This window comes from Amblyomma maculatum, chromosome 2 (assembly GCF_055883805.1).
Source record: "Amblyomma maculatum isolate TAMU_Amacu chromosome 2, ASM5588380v1, whole genome shotgun sequence".
Classification (NCBI taxonomy): Eukaryota; Metazoa; Arthropoda; class Arachnida; order Ixodida; family Ixodidae; genus Amblyomma; species Amblyomma maculatum.
Genome location: NC_139345.1, coordinates 58648587 through 58675619, shown reverse-complemented (window position 1 = coordinate 58675619; position 27033 = coordinate 58648587). Strand labels below are relative to the sequence as shown.

The following is a 27033-nucleotide window of genomic DNA, read 5'->3' as shown; positions in this document are numbered from 1 at the left end:
ACGAAAACAAAAAAAAAAGCAGAGAGCAAAATATACATAGAAGACCACCCATCTTCAGGTTCTCCCAGTATCCTGATGCAAAATTATATGCAGTAACACTTAACTAAAGCTTTACTTGTATTTACTAAGCGCAGTGTTATATCTGCGTTTGATAGGTTCAATTTTAGGTATGAGTGTCATACGGAAATATTAAACTGCATATCGTATGCGCGCCCAAACGGTGATTATGCTGAGATTATCGTCGGTGCGGGCATAACCAAGCGCAAAGGTCACAAGCCAATGAGACTTTCTCAGAAACCCCCAAAAAGATTCATTGGGGTAGGTGAAGCTGCACAGGACATGACCTCGCGGTCCGCAAAACGTTGCTTGACGGTCGCCACACGTGCGCTTTACAGATGGCGGACCTGAATTCCAGCTGTACGACGGGCCCAACCGAGATCGGGTACTGCATAGAAGGCGCAGCAGTGACGGAGGAGAAGGCGTAAGGCTCCGGCTCCTGAACTATAATCGTGCTGGCTGCGCCCCTCCCAGCGCTTTATACCAGACCACATCAGTTTCTGCAACGATACTTGCTTTTAGGGTTTCGAAGGGGAGTATTGAGTTCTCGCAAAATCTCAAAGCTATTCGGTGGGCAGCGACGTAAGCACACAGCGATAAGCGGTTGTTACACTAGCCTGTCGCCAGTACAGGGCGACCTGTTCGTGCAAGGCGTTCTACCTTTTATGCAAAGCCGGACATAGTTGTCTTGGGGTGACGGACGTGTTCAGAAAGAACTCTGCTCGATTAAAAAATCGCCCTCATGCTTACACTGAACAAAAAGATGCTCTCATTACGCTGTTTCCATCTAGAACAAAGCGATTTCAGCCTTCTCGTTTCTCCCGGTTGCATGTGGCAGCGTGACTATAGCTTGAGGTAGCTGGGGTTCTGAAAATATGTATACTATAGCTTTTTATGCTATGACTTACAACTTTCACCTGGTCTTTGACTGATGCGATTTGGTGATTACGCCACGAGATCAACGTCCGGCGACAAATTTTGCGGAAACATTTTACGGGCACTTCCAGCACCAATATAGCAAACTAATGCTTTTCCACCAATATATCATCTATGTGCCTGATGCAACACACAGGTGCAAGTAGCTTACAGGATCGCTTTTGAGATCCATGAAAGGTCAGCACCACAAGGGACAGGGATATAGTATACAAGGTGAGGTAAAAGGAGGGACAGATGGCAAGACACGGAAAAGAGACTTCAAGCAAAATAAAAAATAGAATATAAAAAATGCTGGTGAGCAGAAGAGTGAGCGAAGAAATGCGCGCTGCAAATATCGGAAGTCTATCAAGCATCATCAACAGAATAGGTATCAAATGATTTAGAAGAAAAAAAAAAAACACTTGCGAGTTCACTTGGAATGCTTAAAGGTGTAAAAAGCTCTTCCAATCGATAAAAGCGATCAGCACTTATAGGAGATAATATTAACTTAAGAATAGTAAAATTACTTCCAGTAATGATTTCATCTCAGTTGCCTTTCGAAAACACCAAACAGGAATTTTTGCCACGAGCGGCGCTATTTTGGCTAAGCCGCAGTTTGTAAATTTAAATTCCTTCTCTGTTTCGCATGCTAAACTGGAACCAGGTTTTACAATGGCTCAATTTACAATCTATATATCAACCTTCAGGCACATTTGAAGCCCTTCGGATGGCAGTGCGATACGCTTTGACGGATATACTCAGTTTCGCACAGAACCTTACGAGATTCGCCTCTCAAGTGCTCACACTGTTGCAAAATTTGTCAGCACTGCCAGAAACTAAAAATCTCGTATGTCGTCAGTGATGTAAAATCACATGTGAGGGACGTAGGACCACTCTCCGGAACTTTCCTGTATTGAATGTTTTGCCAGGCTTCTCTCTAAAACGGTTACGTTTCCTAGATATCCTTTCATTCTGATAAACGACTCCACGTGACACGCCAAAAGAACCAGCATTGTATAATCTCAGTATTCAGGGCATCTTGGAAAGACTTAAAGATGGATCCATAGTGCATTATCTTCCATCCTATTGCGTCTGGGTTATGAGGCTACGAAATGCCAAGTGGAAGTGGCCGATTATCAAAACCTAAAAGCTTTCATGGTTGATTTTAACACAATGCCTGTTTGACATCCGACATAGCAAGAGTCAACACCAGGTGCACATGCCCTAATGTCCATTGTCCTCTCTTATCATGGCTGCCGCCTTGCTACCAATCATCATGGCTGGAGCGTTTGTGTGGCCGCTGATAATATCAGGCATCACTGAACTGTCGGCCACTCGAAGTCCTGTCACGTTGCCCCGAACTCTGCAAAGACGAATGATAGCAAAAAAATTTGTTGGTATAGAAATATTTATTAGCTCTGGCGCTAAGCTGAAATGCACTAGGGCACCGTACTACCTGTAGCGAACACTCAACTTCGCGACATCAGACCATATTCATGACCCAGCAATTGCTCAATTTATCACTCACTGGGGGACTGCTCTATTATGGCCGGTCAAAAGAGATACACGAGGTATCGGTCATTAGTACCAGAGAAGCAAGGAAAAGGGCATGCACAAACACAAAGAGACACCGCATATCATTAAAGAACAGCGCGAAGTCACCACTATATGATGTATTATATGCATTCGTTCGGGTTCATGTTATGTGTCGTCGCTCCTCCGAGGTCGAAAATAGAATCATCTATGCTTCTCTTGCGATCAATATTTCCCGCAGAACTGCGAAAAAGATTTTCAAGTAAATTGTACAGTTCAATACGACGCTATTTGGCGGCAAAGCAACATGATCTTGGCAAGTATATTGCGGCTCCAATATTTTTCGGATTTCTAACTTGCGATGCGATGAATTTTCACTTCTCAAAGACGTCTTACGTTCGAAGTATGCCGAATGTCTACAATGTGCAAGTCTCGCAAAGTTAGTCATTAGTCGATCCCTAGAGCTGCGGTTCAACTACACGAAAGGCTACATCAAAATGTCACTGGCAGATCACTTTATGTCTATCACAAGAGCCCTGATGCATGCATCTTGTCGTAATTTAATAGCAGATTAATGAGTTCGACAACATTTCAGCCTTTTCCTCGAAGTGTTTACAACCATTAAATAAAACGCAGACCCTGATGAAGGCACCCCTGAGACGCAGGTTACTGTTCAGCTATGTACTCAATATTTGTACTCAATATTTACAATACATCTGAAGACTCCAATTTATGATAATTTCCTGAAGTCTCGTTCCTGCGATATCCACCTTTCGAAATTCAGCGTCAGTGTAAACTCCCTGCTGCACTTTATTACAATCAAAGACTATCGTTTTTCAAAAAAAAATTCCAAAAGTAAAGAAGCCGGGCTCATAACAGATAGTAAGATTAAAGGCTTACCTCCGCATCCCTTAACTAAACTGCCGCCCGTCGCCATAATTTCATCGTGGGGTCAGCGGCTCACCCACTCCCTTTTTTACTTAAACATAGTTATCATGGAGTCGTTTGCAGTATGTATTGCATGAGTCTGAATCGAGGGGCTGGAAACTTTGTAAAGTTATTTTCACTGCAATATAAGACATCTACTGGAGGAAAATATACGAATACCTATATAAACTCCACGTTTACGTATCATATTTCCAGAAACAAAACTGTTATTCTCCGTATCCCCTTGTAAAAGCACTCCACTGATATTTTAGATTTGTTCAGAGCTTATCATGCTACAAACCTGAGGCGCTCGTCCACAACTGATCCTGCATGGGAGCCCATGGGTGCGGTGCAACACAGATGGTAACACGGCTCCGACAGGTGCCGGATCAGGCACTCAACGTACTTTAGGCTCCACAGAGGTCCTGCTTTAGCGCATCGGTGAAATGTCACGTTCCAAGGTTTGGCGCCGATGCTCTTCATAGCTTCTGTATCCAGCATCCTGTCGATGAACGTCTTTATGCCTGCGATGACGCACATTCGTATTGATTCCACTATTCATGTACGGAATGACCCAAATAAAGACCATGCAAAATTCCGTTGAAAATTAAAGAAATTCGAGATTGATATTGCCCAGCCCAGAAGGCATATCAAAGGAGAATAAACGAGGGCGGGCCGCAAAGGAGCACAGGATTAAGCCTAAGGCAGTAATTACTCGTTTACATCCACCCAAACGCAGTCTTACGGCTACAAAGGAAAACTATGCAGCTTTCTCAGAAATTTCGCAGGCGAAACGGAGTGGCATCCGTATGCTGTGTGATGTCAGTGCACGTTAAAGAACCCCAGGTGGTCGAAATTTCCGGAGTCCTCCACTAAGGCGTCTCTCGCAGCCTGAGTCGCTTTGGGACGTTAAACCCCACAAACCATCATAAACTCATAGCGAAAGAAAAATTCGTCCTGGTCCTGAAAAGAATATACTCCACCTTGGGGTATTCCCATAACAATCCGACCAGCCGGATTAAGCCTATATCAAATTCAAGATGGGCTGTCTGCGCGGCTGTGCTATAAAAATCCAAAGGCGGGCTTTCGGTAGCACGGTCGATACCTGCTGATAACGTCTTTTTTGAGATAGTATGCATCTGAGCGCACACCTTATTGTCGAAACTGCATCTATTTTGTCGCCGCGCCGGTCTAGCCGCGATCGCAGTAATCGTAGCTGAAGGTACTGCAGGCCACCCTATCAAGGCACAAATAACACCAGTGTCTACGAATATTTTGTAGAAATAGTAAAGGAGTCCAATTAGACGTCTGGGCACGCATTGAATTTTTGCGTGTGGGAACTTTGACAAGCCGATATTTCCTCGACCAATATTCTATCATGTCATGATTGCCTCGTACATTGCATCGAGACGAGGTCAGCTACCTCCAAGGAACATTTTGTTCGGTAGTGAGAAGCTTTATCTGTTAACGATTGATACATGTTTTTACGCTGTTCTATTCACTGTTTCTTTTCCGAGCGTGCTGACAGCATGGGTACTGTATACATTCAATAAAGCGATCTTCAGTATGTACGCTTTTTAATTGCCGCCTCTGGACACAAGAATCGACTATAGTGAGCACGCTGATTGCCCTCAAACTGCTTAATGACCCACGACTAAGACGCAATAAGTACCACACCTTTCCTAACCTGCAGCCGTCGGCGACGGTTACGAATGTAACTTCAGTGCCTAAAACGAACGCATGGAGTACGACCAAAAAGAAAACGAAAAAATCGTTCTGGCCTATTGGAGAATGAAATGTATGTTGATTGCCAAAGTTTCCGCATGCGAAAATTTTGCTGTAGCGAGTGTAGAGGCCTGTTTATATCTCCGCTTTAGCTCAGCGGCCTGCGGCGCCTTCAGTGGCAGTGCAAAGATATATCTTTCACAATTCCACAAAGGTATGCGCAGCAGAACAGGATAACAAGAACAAAACTAAATAAACCAACCCAACATGCTGGCAGATTCCTTTCCCGCTAATTTGAGCTACGTCTACACAGGCAAACAACAAATAGATTACACGATTGCATTCACTTCAGGGCTGAATGGCGAAAGCCTTCCCTCCTTTTCTTCGCTTTTCTTCTATTTTTTCTGTGTGCTGTTGAGCATTTTCGGTGCTTTTCTGTGCTGCTTTTTCTTCTCTTCTACGTCTCAAATGAATATTTGTGTATTGTAATACCTTAACATTTTTTTTCTTTTCTTTTCACGACTGTCATATGCGGTACTCTCTCGGAGAGAGAGGGAGAGAGGAGCGGCCACAGAAATCAGCGCAGTCAGTGGTTACTGCTAAGCCGTAGTCACGAAATTTGCCGATGTCTGTCCGAAGCCGCTCTCTCTCTCTGCGAGAGAGTACCGCATATGACAGTCGCGGGCGTCGCAGCGGCCTTCACCCCTTTGTTTTGTACCATAGTTGCGCGGACTGAGCAGTCACGTGTTGCTCGCGCACCCTTAGCCCCAGCTTCTCTAACGGCTCATGTTTCACTCTTTAATCTTCACGGACCGCTGACCTGTATTCGCGGCACTCGAACGTCGGCCACGCGCCGCTCGCCGAATCGTGAAGCAACATGTGCTCACCTCGGCGTCTTAACGAATACTCACAATCAAGCGCACTTCCTTGCTCTTAGATTACCATTCTTAAAATCAACCTAACATACATCAGCATATTGTGCTCACATTGTCTGGAAGTAGCGTTTTCCAAAAAATAAAAAAATAATGTTGCTCAGAACATAATATCGAACTATGAGAGGTGGTCTTCGATAATAAGGTACATTATGAAGTGTTCGAGAATGTATTCTGTGCCCGGATCTTTGTCGTTTGTTATCTGCATGTGTAAAGGCCTGTCTTCCCAAGCGTACGGTCTTATTCAGCTTTGTTCCACAACTAAATGATGCAAACCGACAGGCTCCAGCGCCTAAACAAGGCGATAGTTTTTCTTTCCGAATTTAACCCATTCGCGCAAAAGAAAGAGCCAAACTTAATTATCAACTGTTGCGTGCAACTTTTAGACATCACCCCCTTCATATATCTCTAATTATGAACCCTCTACATTTATTCTTCTCACGCCGGGTTTATTTCTTTCGCTGCATACAAGTTTTTTTCATAAACACAGGGTCTCTTAACTTCTGCAGATATATGCCCCACCACGCCTCCGCATGTTTGTTAGTCATACCCTGAGCGAGCGCCTTGACATCGTGCGGATGCTCGAGGAGACGTGGATCTATGATTGGATAATCATTGGTGTTTGCAGTTCGCAGCCTAACAGTGCCCCTGGACTTCGGTCTGTTGTTGACAGCACCCACTCGGAAGCCCGGTTGGTCTGTGTCGGGTCCAAAGTACTTGTTGTACACCTGCAAGCGAAGATCCTTTTGGTAACAGCTCCTCACTCCTCACCCCAAGGCTTGTTTATATCACGTCGCTTTCAACGCATGGTTTATCCGCATTATCTGTGTCATAATATTAGGCTCCGATTCTCTCGTTCCCCTCATCGACAACGCCATGGTGAATCTAGTCATACTTCTGGTAAGAACTTTGAGCCTGAAAGCTCGGCCCGGGCCATCTCGCTGGCAGGCGCCGATGGAAGAAGAATAAGTTCGATGTCCGGAATGCCTGGAAGAGGAGCGTAGTCGGAGCTCACAAATTGGAGCGCTTCGACACCTGCAGGAATGGCGATGGAGCCTGAAACGAAAGAAATAAAAAAAATCCGCGTTTATAGAGCGGCTCAACAGTACTTGTCAAGGAGACGCGCTGTACTGGGATTTCATCCTCGACACAAGGAAAAACGAAGACAGGAACAAGGTATACGCAAACCGAAAGCTTGAATAATAAGCCAAGCTGTAACTTGCACATGTCTGTCATGTCCTGGCATGTGCTACATTATTTGTTACTGATAACAAAAAGAGATAAGAATACCGTAAACCCTGCCATTTGCAAGTCAGTAGACTTGCTTCTATGCACCATCCTAAACTGCGCTCCCGCTAATGTTTCTGCTTCAGTCGATGTCGACGTAATAGAGTCAGCTTTATAGGCAAGGACAGCTACGCAGGTAGCTGTCCTTCCCTGTGCAGTCGTCACCCTGCCAAAGGGAATGGTTCATTATAGATGGCAGTGCTCGACGTCAGTGCACGTTGAAGAACCCTAGGTGGTCTAAATATCCGGAGCCTTCCACTACGGCGTATTTCATGTCCCAAAGCAACTCGTGCTATGAGAGATGCCGTAGTGGAGCGCTCCGGAGATTTCGACCACCTGGGGTTCTTTAATGTGCACTGGCATCGCACAGCATACGGGCGCCTTGCTTTTCGCCTCCACCAAAAAGCTGCCGGCGCGGCCAGGATTCGATCTCGTATCCTTTTGCACAGTACTCGAGCGCCGTATCCACTGCGCCACCATGACCATGTTGGAGGTTTTCTAAAACATCTCTTTAAATAGAGCTGCCTTTGTCTTTTGTTGTCTTTTAAAAAGTATGAACTGATGTCAAGGCAAGAGCAACACTTTGGTAGCTGAATTTTATTCCTGCTATAGTGCCAATTGCTTACGGCATTAATATTTTAGCAGCTTCTTAGCCTATACCCATACCCAACAATTTGCATCCTTGTGAAAGTCTTTCCGGCTATAAACAATTAAAAGTGCGAACCGAAAACAAGCTATACGTCATACAGCAAGTCGAAGCGGTTTCTATATTACATTACAACCGCTCTATATGAAGCTCAACGGAAGAATAGGTCAGGTTTCTCAACCTGTTTACAATTTAATCAGGCCCTTCATATAGGAAGGCTATGCTGATTTAAAAAAAAAAATTCCATCTGTTTGAAAGATTCACAAATCTACAAGCCTTATGCTTTGGTGCAGCACAGGGAACTTGAACTCAAACACATCTTACCTCTTGTGTTCAGAGCCTGTAATTTCATTAATGTAATTGAATAACAGAGGCGTCTTAAGTATAATTGCACCCAGGCTGCAAGTACTTAATAGAATTCTATTACAAAACTTCCTTGACATATTTCTGAAATAAAGTACGTGTTCATCATCAGCCTATTATCATCTTTCTTGGCAAAAACAAGGGAGACTTCTTTTGCCCGATTTTTATAGCTCATTTTATAGCTCGTAAAAGTACTCAACTGACAAGAATGCTTACGAGTGCACAGTTGACAAGCAGTAATCCGGCTACTACTGATTCGCTCACAAATTAGTTGTATCTCAGGGAGAGGCATTTCCGTTAAAAATTGAAAACTGTAGCGGCAAATCAAGCAAAAGTGTTTTAACGCGGTAGCTTTAAGGAGCTCGTGTCGCAGAAAAGCCGGTGTCGTCGGCGTCGTTGGCAGTGAGCGATAAATCCCTGCATGCACTTCGTAAATAAAAAGAAACTTCCAAGATGGGCTGGGTGGGAATCGAACCACGGTGTCCGGAGTGTGAGACGGAGACGCTACCACTCAGCCACGAGTTTTTTTTTTTCTTTCTTTATTTCCTGGCTTTGGTTCATACCATTTCACAAGAACACAACACGAATAACACAAAACAAAGTACATATTGGAAGGTCATCATCAGCCAGTGTCAGGCTGGCTTCATCTCAGTACATTAAAACTCCCGCAACGACAGCAAAGGCTCTACCCTTGAGAGCCATTCGGGAGGTCGTGGCTGAGCTGGCTGAGAGCACTTCTCAGCCACGAGTTCGTTGCTTGAAAGCGGTACAAAAGCGCTTCTAGTGAATGCGGTGTTGCCTTAGAAACTTACCGTAGAACGTTATACTGCGGTGTATATCGGTAATTATGAGCATGTTACTTACAGAAGTCGCAGTTACACGAGTAGCGAAGTACGTTTCCGCTATATTTCTTCTGCGCTCTGCGCACATGCAGAGCCATCTTGCGGCAAACACAGAAGAACCCCTCCTCGCAATGTGCGGCGCTGCCCCGACACGTGGCGCGCCACTCGCCCCTGACGTAGGGTGCCTCGATGCCAGCGCACCCTACTCTGACGTTTCGCCGTGCACCCTCACAGGTTGTAAAATCAAGCGTCTTTCCTTACTTCAGATCACTATCTTCGCTCACCCGCTTCTCCCCTTCGGGCCGCGCGGGTACCGGTGCGAGGGTGCCCCAATACCCTTGCGTTTAATAAGTTTTCTCGACGAGGTGCAATAACGTTATCGCGTTCCACTCTTGAAGGTGAAGCTTAAGCGTCCTCCAAATTTTATTTATTTGCTCTCTGAAATCAGCGACTGCATTTAACTCTCAATTAGGGTTTGCAGTTGCAAAGTTACCTTTACTACCTGTATTGCACTATCCTTATTCTCACAAGTAACACAGCCTTGGTATTTTCCTATATGAAAGGGTAACGTGCCGGAACACAACTTTCGTCTATCTAATGAGTTGGATTTGGACGGCCCAAAATCTGCAACATGCTGACTCAACCTTGCAAACTAGAAACTGATTCACATAGTGCCCCAGATATTTCAGAAGAGATATCTCCGGATACTGGAATACAGTGACTAGTATGTATCAAATTTGTAAATCTGTATTACACCAAATTTATGCCGACATGTAGTCGAAAAGCACAACCGCATAAAACTTCTTAGGAAGAGACAATCCCCCCACAACATGCAAGCTTCTTTAGGACCTGCTAGCTTAAAGACTGCCTTGACATTGCATTTTAGCGCACAGAGCAATCAAAGTCACGTCTTCTAAGCAATACCATAGCAGCTCGTGCTGCAAAATATCTGGCGTCGTCATCGGCGATGTCGGCGAAAAATGGCGTCCGACGAGTGCACTGAGAGCCGAATCTAGTCCAGCATAGTGCGAAGGTTAGTGGGTGGCCGGTGGTGTGAAGTCAGTTGCCACATGATCGGTAGAGGTTTGCGACGATGCAGCTGAGGGCATCTGGTCTGCGTTCTGTACAAACCTCAAACTTATCGTTCCCATGGAGCCAGATGCAACGCTAGTGCTGTGGAACGCGCCCATCTAGTAACAGTCACGGAAAGGTGCTTATCCATTATTTATATGCATATCACGGGTTTTGGCATCTTATGAATGCAAAAGTGGTAACAATGGCCATGCCGGTATAACCCATAACAATTTTTCCTGCAATTTTTCATGTAATAAAATTTGTTCAACAAGCTCATTTTTCCCTCAAACAATCCGTACCTTCAAGTTTGGTTAAGTGTTCAAGCGTCTCTTCTCTGAATGCATACCATAACAGAAAGCAGTGTTTCACATTTTCATAAATTTTTATTGTGCATGTTCTTTGTATGCGATGCGTTATCACACCATCCATCGCTCGACTGAAGGACACTAGTTCTGTGGTCTGTTTTGGAATGTAGCACCCACTTTAGCCTGAGGCCTGACTGACACTCAGGCTGACATCTTGCAATAAATAAATAACTCTTTCTCTTCATACCATTGAAGCGTGGAGTATAAGTGCCCCAACCATTTTATCGATGCTATTTAGAAAAAAAAAAGAAAGACTGCAATTTCACCAGTTGTAATAACACAATCTGCCAAGGCCAAGGGTGGCGCCCATCATCCACAACATTCGTGCCGCCTGGGCAAGCTTCGCCAAGGCAACTATCAGTCATCCACCGCAATTTAAAGTCAGGAAACATTATCGCTTACCTGTTCTATTATTTGCGTACTGAGCGATGTCTTCCAACGTAAAAGGCGGGATACCGAGGTATTCAGCGGTGCTGACTGGCACAGCAGTGCGCAAAAGCGCGTGTTCCTGTAGGTTTCGTCCCACTGGAAGGTCGACTACTACAGGAATCTGCGCAGGAGGCGAGATCATTTATAGGTTAGTTCTGAACCTAACCTAGTGTTAACCTAACCTAACCTAGCCTAAACCTAGTTCTAAATTGAGAACTCAACAGGGAAGAAGCTCATCACGGCGGGTGTGTACAGGCAGCTTCACAAAATCATGGGTGCAAGTTTCGTGCCAGCGTACAGAATTGGTCAAAGCCTTCAAGCATAAGGAATTTTTTTTTTTCGTTAGATTAGTTAGAAATCGTATGGCACGGAGACGTGAAGGTCTGCTATACTACTTCGGGGGAGAAGAGAACCTTTACTATTTATTGCCTTTTTGCTCTTCACTACAACACTAATTAGCTCTAAAGCAAACGACGTGGCTTCAAGACTTCATTGAGGCTGCTCATGCGAAACGTTTGTAGAATGGGCACATCTTTTTTTTAACAGGCCCTGCGTCTTGTTTTTTTTTTTATGTCGCAACTATAAGCTTAACAGCCCCTATTTACTTCAGGAGAACATTTGTCCAAAGCCTCAATGCGGACTGCACTGCCATGTGCTGCTGTTGATTTGTTAGCATCGTTGCACTTATAGACTTCTTTTCATTAGGAAGTAACACCTGCATGGCCCATTAAGTTGTCTTCAATTTATCTTGACTAGTATCGTGCTTGCATATTTCTGATACTGCAGTTGTTAGGTGACAACCATGGAATTTCTCCACCGTAAAGATTTCACTTCGGAATCACGTCGACTGTGATAGTACACTATTGCTGCGATTATTTGTTATTCTATTATATTTGTTTGTTATTCTATTATATAAGCCGCTGCAGTGGAAACAAAAGATTCTGCGTTCGAGCCACCAGCGAAAATGTCAAGGAAGCATTTTGAGCAAATTCAATGGCGGATACCTGTAATCGTTCGAGGTCTTCCCTCGGCCCCACGCCAGAAAGCATCAGAATTTTGGCCGACTCCACGGTCCCCGCGGACAGAATAACTTCGTGCCGGGCAAATACATTATGGGTTTTTCCATACATCGTGACGGTAACGCCAACAGCGTGTCTTTCTTTGAAATTCACCTGCGTCAAGACCCAGCACAAATTTCAATAAAGGCGCACTTTCATGCAATGGTGGGTTAAGTGTTATAGTTGCTATACTACACCGTTCAGAAGACTTGGAACACCTACGAGGTGAAAAAATAAGCGCGGGTTCTATTTTGCCTTAATATAATTATGCACAGCCGCAGCTTGGTTAAGCAGGGTTACACTTTTGTAGTGCTTGGTTCCGAGAGGTGAGCGAGTGCCGCCGACACCACGCATCGCACATGTATCGAGCGCGCATGGCAGTCACGTGGTATGGCACACCGCTAGGCTGCGCAACCGGGAGGCGAGGGAGACGAGCACGACTGTCGGCTTCGCCCATCGCACCTTCCACGGGGATACGGGGCGAATCATGATATTATGACCTAACTGACGCACAACCGCTATGCTGCTGAAGGTGATATGTTCGGTACCAGATGACCTTCAGATCTGACGTGTTAAAAGTAAAACCCTCTCTGAAATTCGTCAAGCATATCCTTTAACGGTTGGCGAGACTTATGGAAGCTATACTAGTGTTGGTCCAGGCAGGCCATGTGCATTATTTGGAAAGCATACAAGGTGTAGATTACAGAGATATGAAACACTTTCCTGAGCCTCCAAGCTCCGCGAAGCATACAAGGCAAGTACAGTCGATCCCATATATACCGAATTATTGGCTATATCGAACTCTCAGAAATATCCTTGAAAATTCCATATAGCAGTTGTGTTCGTCTTTATCGAACTCCGGTTTAGCTGAACATTGCATATATCTAACCACGTGCCGTGCCCCTGGCAGGGGCGATTCTTCTAATGAAGCTACACGGTCAGTTTTCGCGCGTAAAGCTGCGCAGTCTTGATAGCCTGCTGGCAGCGGTAATTAACACCAAAACCACTGGGATACTGGAATAGATTAACGTCGAGCTCAAATGAAAGTGACCTTCGGTCTCTAATCATTGTTGTAAATTTGACACACTGCCACATGAGTAAAAAGGGGTTTAGTACACTAGTTGTCGTGAGGTGAAGACAACCCTGCCGACCGAAGGCTTGCAGCGGCTCTCAAGTGGCCTGCTTTGCTGCTGAACTAGAAGAAATCAATTGTTCTGTATTTGAACTTATTGCTATACTTGTAGTTTGCCAGTAGTAGAATATCATCAGCAGTGGCTTTTCCTAAAGACCCGTCTGCACCAGCTTTGACGTCAACCCCAACTTTAAAGCCACTTGTATCACGCGGCGCAAGACGCGAGCCATGCCACTGCCCCGGTGTGTTCCTATAAAATAACGAGAGCGCAGGATTGTGCGCCCGAAGCGGCAAGTGCATGTGCGCCCTCCTTTTCAGCGCCCGGCGCAAAGTGACGCTCGACGCCCGAATGCACGCGCGTGCATCCCGCGGGAGGATGGCTGCACTCACGGTGAGCGGTGGGCTTGCCAGTATGCCTGCCGGACGCGTTTCACAGAACGAAACGTGCAGCTAGCGTGGGTACTTCTTATTCACTCTTCTCAGTTAAAGAAGCTAACCTGTTGCCATGTTTTTTTATATATATCGATATATCAAACTATTATCAACCCCTTCGAGTTCGATATATGCGGGATCGACTGTGTACGTTGGCGCTAAATTTCATTCACTCTCCTGTGGTGGTGGCAAAACTTAATATCCAACAGATACAGTATAGATGTCGACCTGTTCGCCTATACGGCGGCCTGGAGTCATTGGACCCGAGCGGCGTGTTCGACCAGTCAGATTACACCTAACTGAGCTCCGGGATTATAAATTTTCCTTTATGTTATCGCACCAAGCCATTTATGTTACTGTTTCTCAGCGTTGCCAACAGCAAGCGTCTAGCACAGTTCAATGTCAACAAGCGTCGGCCGAGCACATGTTTTTGAGTCATACCTTAGTGACATGGCTGAACAGGGCCACGTAGAGATTTTTGCGAGTCGGCAGGATGGGTTGGATAAAGGCCTTGCTAGCACTGACACGCTCGCCATTCCTCAGGTTCGTTTGCACGCGAGAGCAGCCTGCACGGTGTCATAGATACCATCATAAAAAGTCAGATAAGCATGATCATGTAAGAATGCTCAGGACTAGATTGAAACGATATCGCTATGCGTGCAGATTCTTTCAGTTTTCTACTTCTTTTCACTTCATTATCCCCGTTAAATATTACATGAAATGTATTAGTAATCAAAACTTGAAACATCTAAAGTGCATCACGACACGATAAATCTGCTGTATTGTCTGACAAAAAAGATTGCTTTCCAGCTGTCTTGGACGTATGTCTTATGCTGTCCTGTATTTTTTTAGCGTTAATCTTTTTTGTTTCGAACAGCCAATGCGCTTCTGCGTTTATGAGGATGGACGCGCACAGAGCCACAATAGTCACCTGATTGCGATTCGCCGTTGTAGTCGACCAGCGGATAGCCGGATTCCTTACATGCGTTTAGGAATATTTCACCCAGGGGTGTACTGCCGTTGGCGTGGTCCACTGGCACCTCACCACGAACACCGTGGTAGTCTGCCGAAAAGCAAAACACGCTAAGCACACGGGTAATGTGCGTTACAGCAGAATTCTATACGATCAACACTGCATAAAAAGAAACGCTGGACACTCAAAACCGTAGTTAAAATCCGTGGAATTTGATTTAACATCGTGATTCCACGCCTCTCTGGTCATTGCGGGCGCTGGCCGTCATGATATATCCTCCATTAAAAGGAGCTCCGAGGATGTTTGGAAGTTAGCACCAGCAAGCATGGTTAATGTAATGTGCATTGCAGATTCAGAGACGTGTCAACGCTGTTAAATTTTTATCTGCAGAGCGTATGTGCATGGATAACGTTGAGGCCTGTCCCTGCAAGAGAGCATCGTCGGCCATTGACGGCGAAGCGTTGGCTTGGTCTTTCTGGCTCCCAGTCACATTAATTTTATTGATATGGTAGTGCGCCGGAAGCCCTGGCCGTCACTTTCACAGTCGTTACGGCTTAGCTTAATTAAAAATATATGTTTTCTTTCCGATCAACGACAATGAACATATTGCTGCATTCTTTGCCGAATTGAGAAATGTGTGTTGGCATTGAAAAAATAAACTCTTCTTTCAAGGACAGGCAGAAGCTGATAATGAGATAGAAAATTCAGCGTTGTGGCCTGCTTATGCAGCGTGTCGCACTACAACGATTTTCGATGAAAGTGGCAAACTGAATTATATGATGACTGCATGTGGACGAGAAAAGATAAACGAGGGTGCGGTCCTACAACCTAAAGACGCGCTTAAAAGTAGCGCCAGTCCCATTCGCAAGCACTTGCTCCAGGTCTGCCTATGTAGAGTTGCACAAATTCAGAACATCATCCCGTAATTTTCAGTGAGACCCATCTCCGACCAGTAGTTTCGAGGCGCCGAACGCCATTTTTGCGTGGTTTTTATACTGCCACATATGTAATGCTTTACTGGTCTTATATTTCGAGCTCGAAACGATGCTCTGAAACGTTTTTTTTTTTTTTTCTTAAGATGCTACGCCACTACTCAATGACAACAATACGAAACTTTCTGATTGAGTAAAAAAAATGATGACGGCGGTGCGAGACAAAGTCAGAGATGAAAAGGTCCAGGCTCACGCGTTGACTAAAGTAGTCAGGTTTCAACTGACAATGTTAACTTGTTGATGAGAGTCTGAATTAATAAAAAAATGCTATTTTGCGTACGAGGATACTCACCGTCAGGCTCTCCAGCACGATAGTCCTCAATGTCCTTGAAGTACGGCAGGACGTCATCGTATGCCCACCCCGTAGCACCGTATTCTCTGGCCCAACGGTCGTAGTCAGCCTTGTTACCGCGCGTGTACACCATAAAGTTTAGCACGCTGCTGCCTCCAAGGACTTTCCCTCGCGGCTCGGAACATCGCTGAGATTGCAAGCAAAAGATAGCAGCTCAATCACTTTGTTCACAAAGCACAAGAGGCGAAAAAACGTTCACGAAATCCTGTCTTGGCTAGTTGGTTTTCATGCAGCCATACATCTCACTTAGCCTGTGAATACTCAATTCTGATTGCTGAACTTTCAAAACGAATCCATTTAACATTTTCTGGTTGCTGTGTTACTTTGCAGCACTCACAAGCTAATCATGAAACCCACTCACACATAGGCACTAATGAACATGTATGAAGAGCTGAGCCACTTTTGACATTGTTTCATTGAATGCGCAAAGCCGATGTAATGCAATTTCAGGTAAGGCAAGTTCAGGAGGGTCAGCTTGGCTGCTTTGTAGGGGACAAAGACAAAGAAAACAGAGGAGGCTTAGGAGACAGATTCTGGGCTAGCTGCCGACGAGCGGGAACAGCTAGGAGGTAGATAGACGTAAACGTATCAAAGCGTTGCATAAAAAAAAAAAGCCCATATGCCGGATTGAATGTGCATGATCGACTTAGCGATGCAGTCAGCGACTGCTGGCTGAAATGCAACTCCCAATTCATCACGGAAAACAGGCCTCGGTGGCTAGCGCATTTGTAGGTGCACAAGGAGGGCGATCCACGTCTGAAGTGTAGCGAGTGGCATCACCCGATTCGACCAGGCAGTGCTTCAGAACTAGGCAGCTTTGTGATCGGGATATCTCCAGTTTTCAACGAGGCACTCGGTACCATGACGACGGGAAGGATGGACGACGCAGCGGCCCGCAGTGCGCTCAGAGACAAGACGGCTGGGGTCCGCGCAGCGTGGGAAGAAAAGCGGAAGCTCCAAGAGTTGTTTCCGATGGGCGTGGAAGGATGACGGCCAGGACTGAGTGTTCTAGTGTCCCCTTTCTTGTGTTCTAGTGCATCCACGGCCCCTTTGAAGCCTCGGCGAGACCGCTGTATTTTCTGCGAATTGCTGTGTGCCTGTGTGGGTGTTACGGTTGCAGCTCGCCAAAAGGGAAACAGCGATTACGGTGGACCTTTGCAAGAAGCCGTGCTTTTTGTGTTTTGGCAATTTTATCCTTTCTCTCTCTAAACAGGCTACGCACTCCCATTTTTGTACACAGTCTCCCCCTCGAAGCCCCGGGCAGCGCAATGAAAGCCTAGCTCCTCGCAGCTTCGACCCCAAGCACCGTACGGGCACGACAGTAGTGATTGGGCTTACCGCGAGGATGTGGCTGGCACCCAGAAGCAAATGAAGTCTCGCCACAGACGGGCCCGAAGTGTCTGTCGAACTGGAAGCTACAAGCGTTCGTGGCTCACAGAATGGAGAGCCAGCTGAAGAAGTGGGGCACTGAGATAGCGATTTTTCTAAGGAAGTCACTCCTGAGCTGTCATGAGAGGATGCCGGAAATTCCGAGGCAAAATCGCTAGCTGTTGAACAGGAATGATAAGCCTGTTGGAGGTAGTCGCCGAAGGAGATGGCGCAATGCTGGAGGGGGAGGTGTAAGTAGGGCGGAGAGAGAGTTGGAAAAACGCTTACTTCAGGCTATCGAACAGATGCTTGTCCTGCGAGGCAAGGTCGAGCTGGTCAATGATATCGACGGGCAGCTCCCTCTCGACGAAAAGAAACCACCACATCTGCGGCGATACGCACGATACACCGTAGCCGTTCAGCTGGACAGACCAAACTATGGGGCTGTACTGGCGGAATATCCAGAGCTGCAAATATGAGAGTCCTTTAGCACGAGTGGCTGTCACTTGGCCTGAACAGGATGCATGGCACAGAGGTAGAGGTTTACGGTGCGTCAGCTGCGGGTGCGTTCGGGTAGTCTTCGGTGAGGTCGGGAGGTTGGGCTTGCCAGGATATCCGCGGTAGGTTACTGCGCTGTTACCCCGGCCGTCGGAAACTGCTGCCGGCCAAGAAATTCGGACAGCTGCACGGGGAACTTCAACTGGTTAGTGTCCGAAGAACCGGGTCACAGCGGCGCTGTCACGCGAGGCGAGGAAAGCTGCGCTGCCCATGAGAGAGCCGGGAGTGAAGAGGAAGCACCATTCTAAGTTTATAAAGAATAACGAGATCCGGAGACTTGCTACCGCAGTCGAAAGACCCCCGCTTAACGCCAAAGCGGAGACCGGTGAGACTTCATCGCGGCGTTAGCATTTCTGTATAAGTGCGTCTCCCTGTTGTTGGTGATATCCAGCTGTTCTCCTGTGCACCTCTTTCATGTCCTGGTCTTCTACGCTGACGCAATATTTGAGATGAATCACCAATTCGCCCGAGTTTCAATATATTATAATTAGGAAAAAATTGTACTTGGTGATGGTTGGTCGTGGTGAAAACAGCAGGAAGGAGACTCTTTCGTAGGAGAAGATTGAATACTTTATACAATGATTTACACAGCGTATTTACAACTTCGAGAAGGTTTGAAAAACCCAGGGACTCCGCGTCCCAACAGAACAGCTTGGTGCGCCGTGCGCCAGCAAGACTCCACCATCTACCCCGTCTTTGGCCTAGTCTGACTCTTTCCAAACTCCCGCTTTTTCTTGGCTTTTAAAACCATCGCTAATAAAGAGAATGAGGCGATCAATCCATGAGACCGTGTTCATGCGCACTGCCGTCTCATACCGCCTCTGTTTGGGCGAACAGCCTCGAACCCAAAGCAGTAAACTAACAAGCAACTAAAACATGTTGAAGTCTCCCTCCCCAAATAGGTTTCTGTACAAATAGGCACGTGATCTCTTCCCTCCCCCTCCCTGAACGTGCGTCTCCGGATCCTGCGTGCCGCCGCTCCGACTGTTTGCCGCCAACGTGAAGACGACGAAGAAACTATAATGCAATCATGTCAATAAACTCGCGTTAACTGCTGGAGGGTCCCTGCATCCTGATAATCACAAAAGGTCCTGACGCAGTGGCACCGTGCATGCGGAGACACAACCACATCAGGGAATTTGTTCGTCTTTTTGGCACCCCTTAGATTTTGTCCGATATGATAAAATTGAAACATGTGCGGAAGGGGGAGGACACGAAACGAAAACGTAAGGCGGCGCAGGTTGAGGATCGTCCTTCAACACACCCCCGCGCTTTCTGCTCTGAGCGCTAAATGCACTCACAAAAGAACTGTGAGTTGAGCTACCTGGTGCATCATTTTTTAAAAAATGCACACCGCAACAAACATAGGACAAGCGAGTAGACGGGAACACGGGAACAGCGCTGGTCCCGTCTACTCGCTTGTCTTATGTTTGTTGCGCTGTGTATTTTTAAAAAGTGCACTCACCCCCTCCTAACAATGTAACACCTATTCACGACACACTTAAGCGCAGTGACCTTAGAGCAGGCAAAGTAAACGAAATAGGCAGTCGGTGTTTTGAGACATTAACCGATACGATTCTCTTGTAGGCAACATCATCTTATGAACTATCGAACTGTTTCTTTCATGCAAGTGTTTTCCATCGAACTGAGTGCGAGATTACAATTCTAGGCTCTTAGCGAGATAAGATCCAGTAAAAGTATTTAGCTCGCATTTTCGCTTGTAATTGTTCCTTTAACGCAATATTCTCCGAAAGATTCCAGGTGATCGAGTTTTCGAGTGTTTCATGGGGTGCATACATTGGCCCTGCCCTGTGTTACAAACTTCTGAAGGAGGATAACGTTTCTCACCGCAGTTTTCTTAAGTGGAGAGGCGTGTTAAGCCTCCTTGTTTTAGGCATGCATAAAGCTCGATGGCGCAGTAACCTTCTGGGGGAAGATTTTTTTTTTTTTAGTCACCCTCTTGGAATGTATTTCCAAGCCTGAAAGTCTGCTAAACAAACGACCAATGCAAGATTCGAGTAAAAACAATCCGCGATCGTGTAATCACCAATACGAATTTTAATATACTTTCAATCACCACTTTAAACGAGTCGAGGCACATATAAATCAGTAACGACTGTCGCCGGCCCGTGCGACACGTGCAGGCATCCGAAAGCCGTTTGCTGCAAGCATTCATGACGGATTGATTTCATTACATATACTCTAAACAAGTTTCTAAAGTTCTAAAGAGATTACTTGTTCCTGGAACGACAGGCATGCGTTCTCCTGAGGCACGCTCTCGTAGGCCCAGTCGTCATGGCCTCCCAGGTTGTACGGCGCTGCTATCGGGATCTGACGGGAGGCTTCCTCCAGCCCACCAGCTTCCAGCAGAAGCACAGAGACGTTTGGGTTGGCAGACAGTCGGTTCGCGATCACACACCCTGCTGAACCACCGCCAACTGCATAGAAAGGCATATGGAACATTTACAATGGCATATAGTGATGCTCACTTAAAAAAGTATTCAAATCAAGTGCTTATTTCTCTTCCTCCTTTAATAGACAAAGGCTGTAAATAGATTGCTGGTCATATGCAGTCGCACTACATAGTATCAAGAGAAAGACAACCGCGGGACACCCCTATAGACATTTAACTAAAGCCCAGGCACAAGACTTATGGCCTCTGGAAAACACGTGGCAGCGCCACACGTCTGATTTCTTTCTAAAAGAGCGTGCCTTCCTTACATCAATTAAGTGCCCAACAAGACGCTGGCAACTGAGGCATTCACAAGTAGGTGAGTGCACCGGTCAACGGAAAGGGTTGGCGAACAGGTAAACAATAAGGCGTAACATTCTACGCATGTTATGGTTTCTATAGGATGAAGCAATAAACAAAATATTACAATATCTACTTTCAATCAGTGTTTTCTACAGACAACCTCGGAACTCTTCTTTCTTGTAAACCAAATCTTGAACTGGTTACGTTTTTTTCTAATGGCATTCTCGGACTTAGGTTTGGACTTCTACATTGTACGGTGTTTTCTAAGTTGCGCTGGCATCGTACAGAACTCGGGCGTTTTGCCTTTTGCTTCCGCCGGAAAGCGGCCGGGATGTGATCCTGCGCCGTTGGTTCAGCAGTTGAAAGCCGTAGCATGTGAGCCACCATGGCGGGCTGTGCTAGAGCTTCATTTTTATATATATATATATATATATATATATATATATATATATATATTTGCACTCTATGAATTAACGGGAGAGATTACGGAGTTTTAAGCGTTCAAGTTATTTTTTTTTTTTTACAACACAGGTTTTACAGCTTTCTGTCTAAAGTGGTAGATTTCATGACGGTTTTGTTGGAAATGCACTAGAAAAAAATTATCGAGAATATATTTGATCAGTACATAGCGCCAGTTCGTATATAGCCTGATTCTGGAAACCATGAGCATTGACCGCGATGACAACTGGACGTCGACAAAAGCATTGTGCCCGAAAATTGAAATCTCATTTGACAGACATACATCAGGCTAATCTAAAAACCGTTCATTCCAGTTTCCAAACTCAGTGCTGTACGGCGCAACAACGTTCGCTTTTTTTTTTTTTTTTTTTAATAACGTTGTTTTTTGCCTCAGGGCATAATGGAATATGTAAAAAATAAACGGAGCAATAAATGAAAGAAAAATGGTTAGCTGTTCTAATAAAGTTCAAGAGAGCGATGATAGGGCCCTTGACAACGTTCTTTTCGTCGACAAAAGTTTTAGTAGGACATGGTCAACGCTTCATCGAAGAAATTCAATACACTGTGGAGCTATCTAGTTAAAAATGGGAAAACAGGTCATGAGCGACGAAAAGGGACGCTGCTTTCGTAGTTATTGAACTGCGCACTGAAGAGAGCTCGAAACAAAGTAAAACACGATGAAAACTCCTTAAAGAAAACCAAGCACAGTGCGCTTATGAAAATCCGTGATGTTTCATCCAGATACGGCCACTTGGAGCACTGCGCAATAATGGCAGCATTTTGCCGCAAGAAATGGCATTAGCTTGTTTGTGGCGATTTTCAATTACACATTAAAAATGTATATAATTGTTACTTGGGTATTGGTGTGTGCGTTTTACACACCATAAGACACCATCTTTTAATTACCACTTTAAACAAAAGACGAATTTTCGTAAGTGTTCTGTCCCTTTGAGATGCATTACTTACTTTCTGCGTAGCTGAGTAACAGCGCGCTCTGCAATTAAATTACCGCCTTTGAAGGTATGCATAACAGGTAAATTCAGGAAGGTAGCTAAACATCTCCCTGTTCACTCTGCGGGGGAAGGCAAACGAAAAAAAAAATGTCGGCGCTTCGTCCCTCCAAAATCTCGTTCCATGGTCCCGACTGAGCGCTGCAGTTTATCGCTTTTATTTTCACCGCAGATTTACACATTTCGGTAATTTTTTTAAGCTTATGTTTTCCTGCTTCTCACTGGCTGACGTTACAAATCTATCATGTGTAACATAGTAGCAGAAAAAAAAAGCATGAAACCTAACAATTATGCTGGAGGCAAATAATTTATGCCACTTGGTAGTCAATCTCACCGGATCCAAATTTGTTGATTACAAGTAAACGATAACATTGAGTTAACTTCCTTGTTTGAGTACAGGGCACAAGTGAGCGAACGCCCAAACGGGCAAATTTACGTCCTTAAAGGGGCGCCGTGACGTTCACCAGACCACTATTTCCAGCCGGCCTCTATATAGTTCTTTACACTTTACCGATACCCCGAAGCCCAATTATAACGGCGAAATCGTAGCGCTTATATTTTAACCGCTTCAATAATCAGAGTTTTGGCACCGATGTGAGCGGCACACGACGACGAAGTTCGTTAACGGATATGACGTTTCCTTCTCGCTGGGGCGCTGCTTCGCTGATTGGTTGGGTACGCACTTTAGATTTTACATTCGAATGTTCTTCAAGTTACTATTTCCGCGTGTTTTCGTGGAGTGCTTATAAAGATGGGGACTGTAAACTCAGGTAAATGCGGTGTTGTCAACAAGCGCGATGGAGCGTCTGCTTGCTGTGATGATGGCTTTGCCCTTCGTAGCGGGTTGCCGCTGCCTTCTGGCACGGCGGAGCAATAAAAAAAAAGAACAGAGAAAGAAAAAAAGTCCGCCAATTCGCTGTCCAGGCTCTACGGTCACAAGCACAAATGTCACTCCCACAGGCTCCTCAAATACCAAGGCAGCTGACAGCGTTCTGATCTCGGAGGTCGGCAAAATCGCTGGACAAGATAAAATCACGTGGTCGATCGTTTCTGCCGACGCTCCTCAGATGGCGCTAGTTGTGTCGAAATAGCACGTGAAACACATTCGCTTCCCTACCCTGTACAGGTACAGGGTAGGCTTGGCCTTAGCTCGTGTACGCCATTCCCCCATCTTTGCCTTTCGCACTCGTTCTCGAACTTTCGCACAAGTAGCGCTCGAGTGATCCGTGACAGCAGCAGTGATGAATGCCGGCGGAGCACCAAAACGGCGACGCAGATTTGCTGACCGTCGGGTTCACCTTGTCGACACCCCAGCAATTGGATTGGAAAACATTGATTATCAGCATTGACCGTGAACGATATGTGGGCACTACACTTAGATGGCAAAGACGGTTTGCAGCAGCGTTTGATGGGCTAGGCTAACCTTGAGCAGACCAAGGGAGCAGACGAAGAAGCCGGTCCTCATAGCTGTGTTTCGCAGCGTCGTTAACATGGTAGCGACGCTGCCAAAAAGTGCGGCTACATGTTGGGTTGGACAGGTAACCATGGTGGATAGCTTCCGATACGTCAGCAGAAAGCTGCGTTTCTCATAGGTTCCGCCCGAGTCGAGCGCTGAGCGAGCGAAATGGGAGAGGGGCTCCCCTTCGCACCAGCTCGTTTACAGCTGTTTTACAGCTTGAATTTAGATTTTTATAAACCGAATAATTCTCGTTTCCGTGCGCCGATTTTTGTAATTCTTTTTTTTACTAACATCAGCGTGGTGCAAAGAACCTAGAGGTTGGCTGAAATTAAGGGCCTTAAGCACGTAACTGTGCCCCTTTAAGCCGAACGTTCCGCATTCGCAGAGGAGCGGCGTGCAATATGCTGTCCGCAGGTTGGCCGCTTGGTATCACCGCCATGTTGTCCTTCACCCTAAAAGCGCACTAAACAGTGCTGTGCAAAATTTTGTTTTCGCTTTTACTTTGCTGTGTTTACTTAAAAAAAAAAAAAAAAGCTTTTGCCGCAGACAAAAAAGTCGTAAATTACCCCACAGCAATAAGATGCGTCTGCACTCTTTCATTTCGCGGAACTTAACCTCTTCAATCGGCGGTAGCCAATCAGAAACATCTACTCTGTAATCTTCATTGGCGTTTTTTTTTTTTTTTTGATACGATGAAAATAATATTTTTATAAAATCTCTACATATGTGTGAATTAGAGAACATGAGCGCAACAAGTCCGATGCAAGTGCATTATGTTCCCAAGATCAAACAGCGTATTTTTCTGCTGGTGGTGGTGTGGCAAGCCGTCTCGTGATCGCCTAAAACGAATTTTCTGCGCTGGGCAACTCCCCCATACTCTCAGAACAGTTAAGAACGGGAACAGGAACGTTTTATATAATTTCAATAGCTAAACACACAACATAGGGCAATAATTCCAAGTTCATAACAATGCTTCGAGCGTACAGATCGAGCTCCCGCAATTAACCGCGGCCTTCAAGAAATGACTTCGCCTTTAATTCTTGCTTGCTAGGCCACTAGCAACCTTCCTTTCCTTTTTGTTCTGCAGGGATACTCTTGCAGATAAACAGTGCCAATCCATAGCTTGTAATACACAACAGAGTTTTGCTGTCACGCATGCCCCGTAATCACCGATACTGCACCACTCTTATTTGTTACGAAGTTATCGTGTCTGGAAGCATTGCACTCCGCAAAGCTACAAATTAACATTACCTGCAGGCGCAGCGACCTTTTAAGGTGAAAGCCTTATAAGGTTCGACAGCAACAAAATCTTCCGTTGACCCATGTGTAAAGAAACTAGTACCAAAACCCGCGTGACATATCAGCAGTGCATAACAGGGTGCATAACAGATTCACAAGCCCACGCCAAAGGCAATCGCATCGGCACCAAATTTCTCAAGACACTTCGTATTACAAAATGAACGTAGTTATAGTTAGGGAAACGAATTTGGTGGCATTCGAACCAAGGACCTTGGGAATGCGAGACAGGTATGCTACTCAAAGGCCACGAAGGCTCTCTGGCCCAAGTTGTGTACAAGTGGACATAGTGAATGCACGATACAGTAAGTAGTTGCGATAGTGATCATGAAAAACGAAAATCAAAGACGAGACTAAACAAAATACACAAATTCGCGATTAGATATTCGTACTTTTTACTTTCACGGCATGCATCGAGAATTGATCTCCGTAATTATTTGGTTCTGCTCCCATAAACAGGCTGGCACGCTCTACGCGGTAGCCAGTGTGTAGCGGCAAAGAAAGACCTTGAAGAGCAGAAGCTAGCCATGTGGCGAAGGCTTTCACGATAGGTGCCTACCCTTCAATGTGTGCAAACTTCACGACACACGGCGGACGCGAAATAACATTCGGTTAACACCCGTGATTAATTAAAAAGACTAGCACATGTTACGAGGTCACGAACATAGAAGCAGGCAGAGCGAGTGCTCGTACAGTCTGTTTCTATGTCCGTGTTTTCGTTGCATGCGCTAGTCTTTAATTAATCATGACCCACAAACTAGCCCAGCCTTCTTCCTTAAGCACTCGTGATCACTGGCGGTTTATGAGGTCTAACGTCCTCAATCCCAATCCCGATAGAACGAGAGGAAGAAGACGGCTACATGGTATGAAAGAGCACTGAAAAATTGTAAAGGGAGGGGGGGGGGGGGGGGGGGACCTCGGTTTGCAGGTACCTGCGAACTGAGGCTTCCTCCCCTCCCCCTCTACTCTTGTTCAGTGCTCTTTCATTAACGCCCCAAAGCGGCTAAGCTATGGAAGACACGGGACCTCATGCGTGCAATTACATCTGACAACCTCGCTAATACAAATGCACTTTGAAGCAGTAACTGCAGTAACTGCGTGTTTATCGACCACTAATAATGGCTTTTCAGGCGTCAGGTTGCTCACAAAATAAGCAGGACTGCGGAGATATTACAGCTCTGCTATAATCCTTGGTTATAATCCTTACAGGTATTCTCCAAGTGTCCCTCCATGCCTTCCTCCTGGAGTGGAAACACGGAAACTAAGCAACAAAACATATCTAGAAAAAGGCTTTCATGACCACTGGAAATGGTCACTGGCGTCCTCGCCCATATGTTTCTTTGCCATCTCGTATGTTTCAAGGTGTACTAACCAAAAATCTACCAGCTAAGCCCCAGGCATAACACGTCTGCCGTCTGTTTGGCGTCACCGCACGCGCCAACCTACACTCCCTTACACATGCTGTTTATGCTTATAAATGGGGTATTCCTAACCTGACGTGTAGGAGCAAGGCGCTCCTTTCTAAGTACGCATTTTGGCCGGATCAGTATATGGCGTTAATTTTCGAATAATAAGCTAAAGCGCGACCTCGATTTGACCGATCATAATACCGAAGAACCAAACGCATTAGAGTCGCCACAGCGAAAAACGGAATGGCGTTACCACGGCACCGTCTTAGACCTCACCTATCACGTAGTCGTATTCCTGCTGCAGATTCCCAAGATCGTAGTCCTTTAGGACTGGGAGATCAGTGAATGGCATGTGGACAACGAGGTTGACCAGGGCGAAGAACAGAGCCAAGGCAGCCTGCGGGGACGCTCCATGGCCGGTGATGTCCATTGCGGCGAAGAAGTCGCCGCTCCTATCTCTTTGCTTGCTTGACGAAGAATGGGTGCCGACCTTGCTGTTTCCGCCCCCTCCCTGGCTTGTGCGAGTGCGCGAAAGAGCAGTACTGGTGAGGGTATCGGGGGATGAAATGACTTCAGACCTATCGCAAAAAACAGGCCTATTTGTCGATGTGTCGAGAAGCGACTACAACGCCAACATGGCAACTTGATGCTATAATCTACTGAGTGACGTATCGAATTGCGCAAA

At 45.8% G+C, this 27033-nt stretch overlaps 1 protein-coding gene across 2 annotated transcripts; it reads right to left on the bottom strand.

The window, feature by feature from the left end:
- Window positions 1-1833: 1833 nt before the first annotated feature.
- LOC146198748 (uncharacterized) lies at window positions 1834-27033 on the bottom strand. 2 transcript variants are annotated; one of them, XM_084594249.1, is made up of 11 exons: window positions 26625-27032; window positions 20196-20398; window positions 15975-16161; window positions 14649-14780; window positions 14159-14283; window positions 12100-12267; window positions 11069-11216; window positions 6985-7145; window positions 6640-6817; window positions 3734-3956; window positions 1834-2335 (listed from the first exon to the last, which is right to left on the bottom strand). In XM_084594249.1, exons 1-11 carry the CDS (start codon window positions 26776-26778, stop codon window positions 2197-2199), a joined length of 1818 nt encoding a protein of 605 aa, XP_084450375.1. In that variant the 5' UTR covers window positions 26779-27032; the 3' UTR covers window positions 1834-2196. The 2 variants fall into 2 exon arrangements, with proteins under 2 accessions (XP_084450375.1, XP_084450376.1); XM_084594250.1 differs by lacking the exon at window positions 12100-12267 and having other exon boundaries at window positions 26625-27033.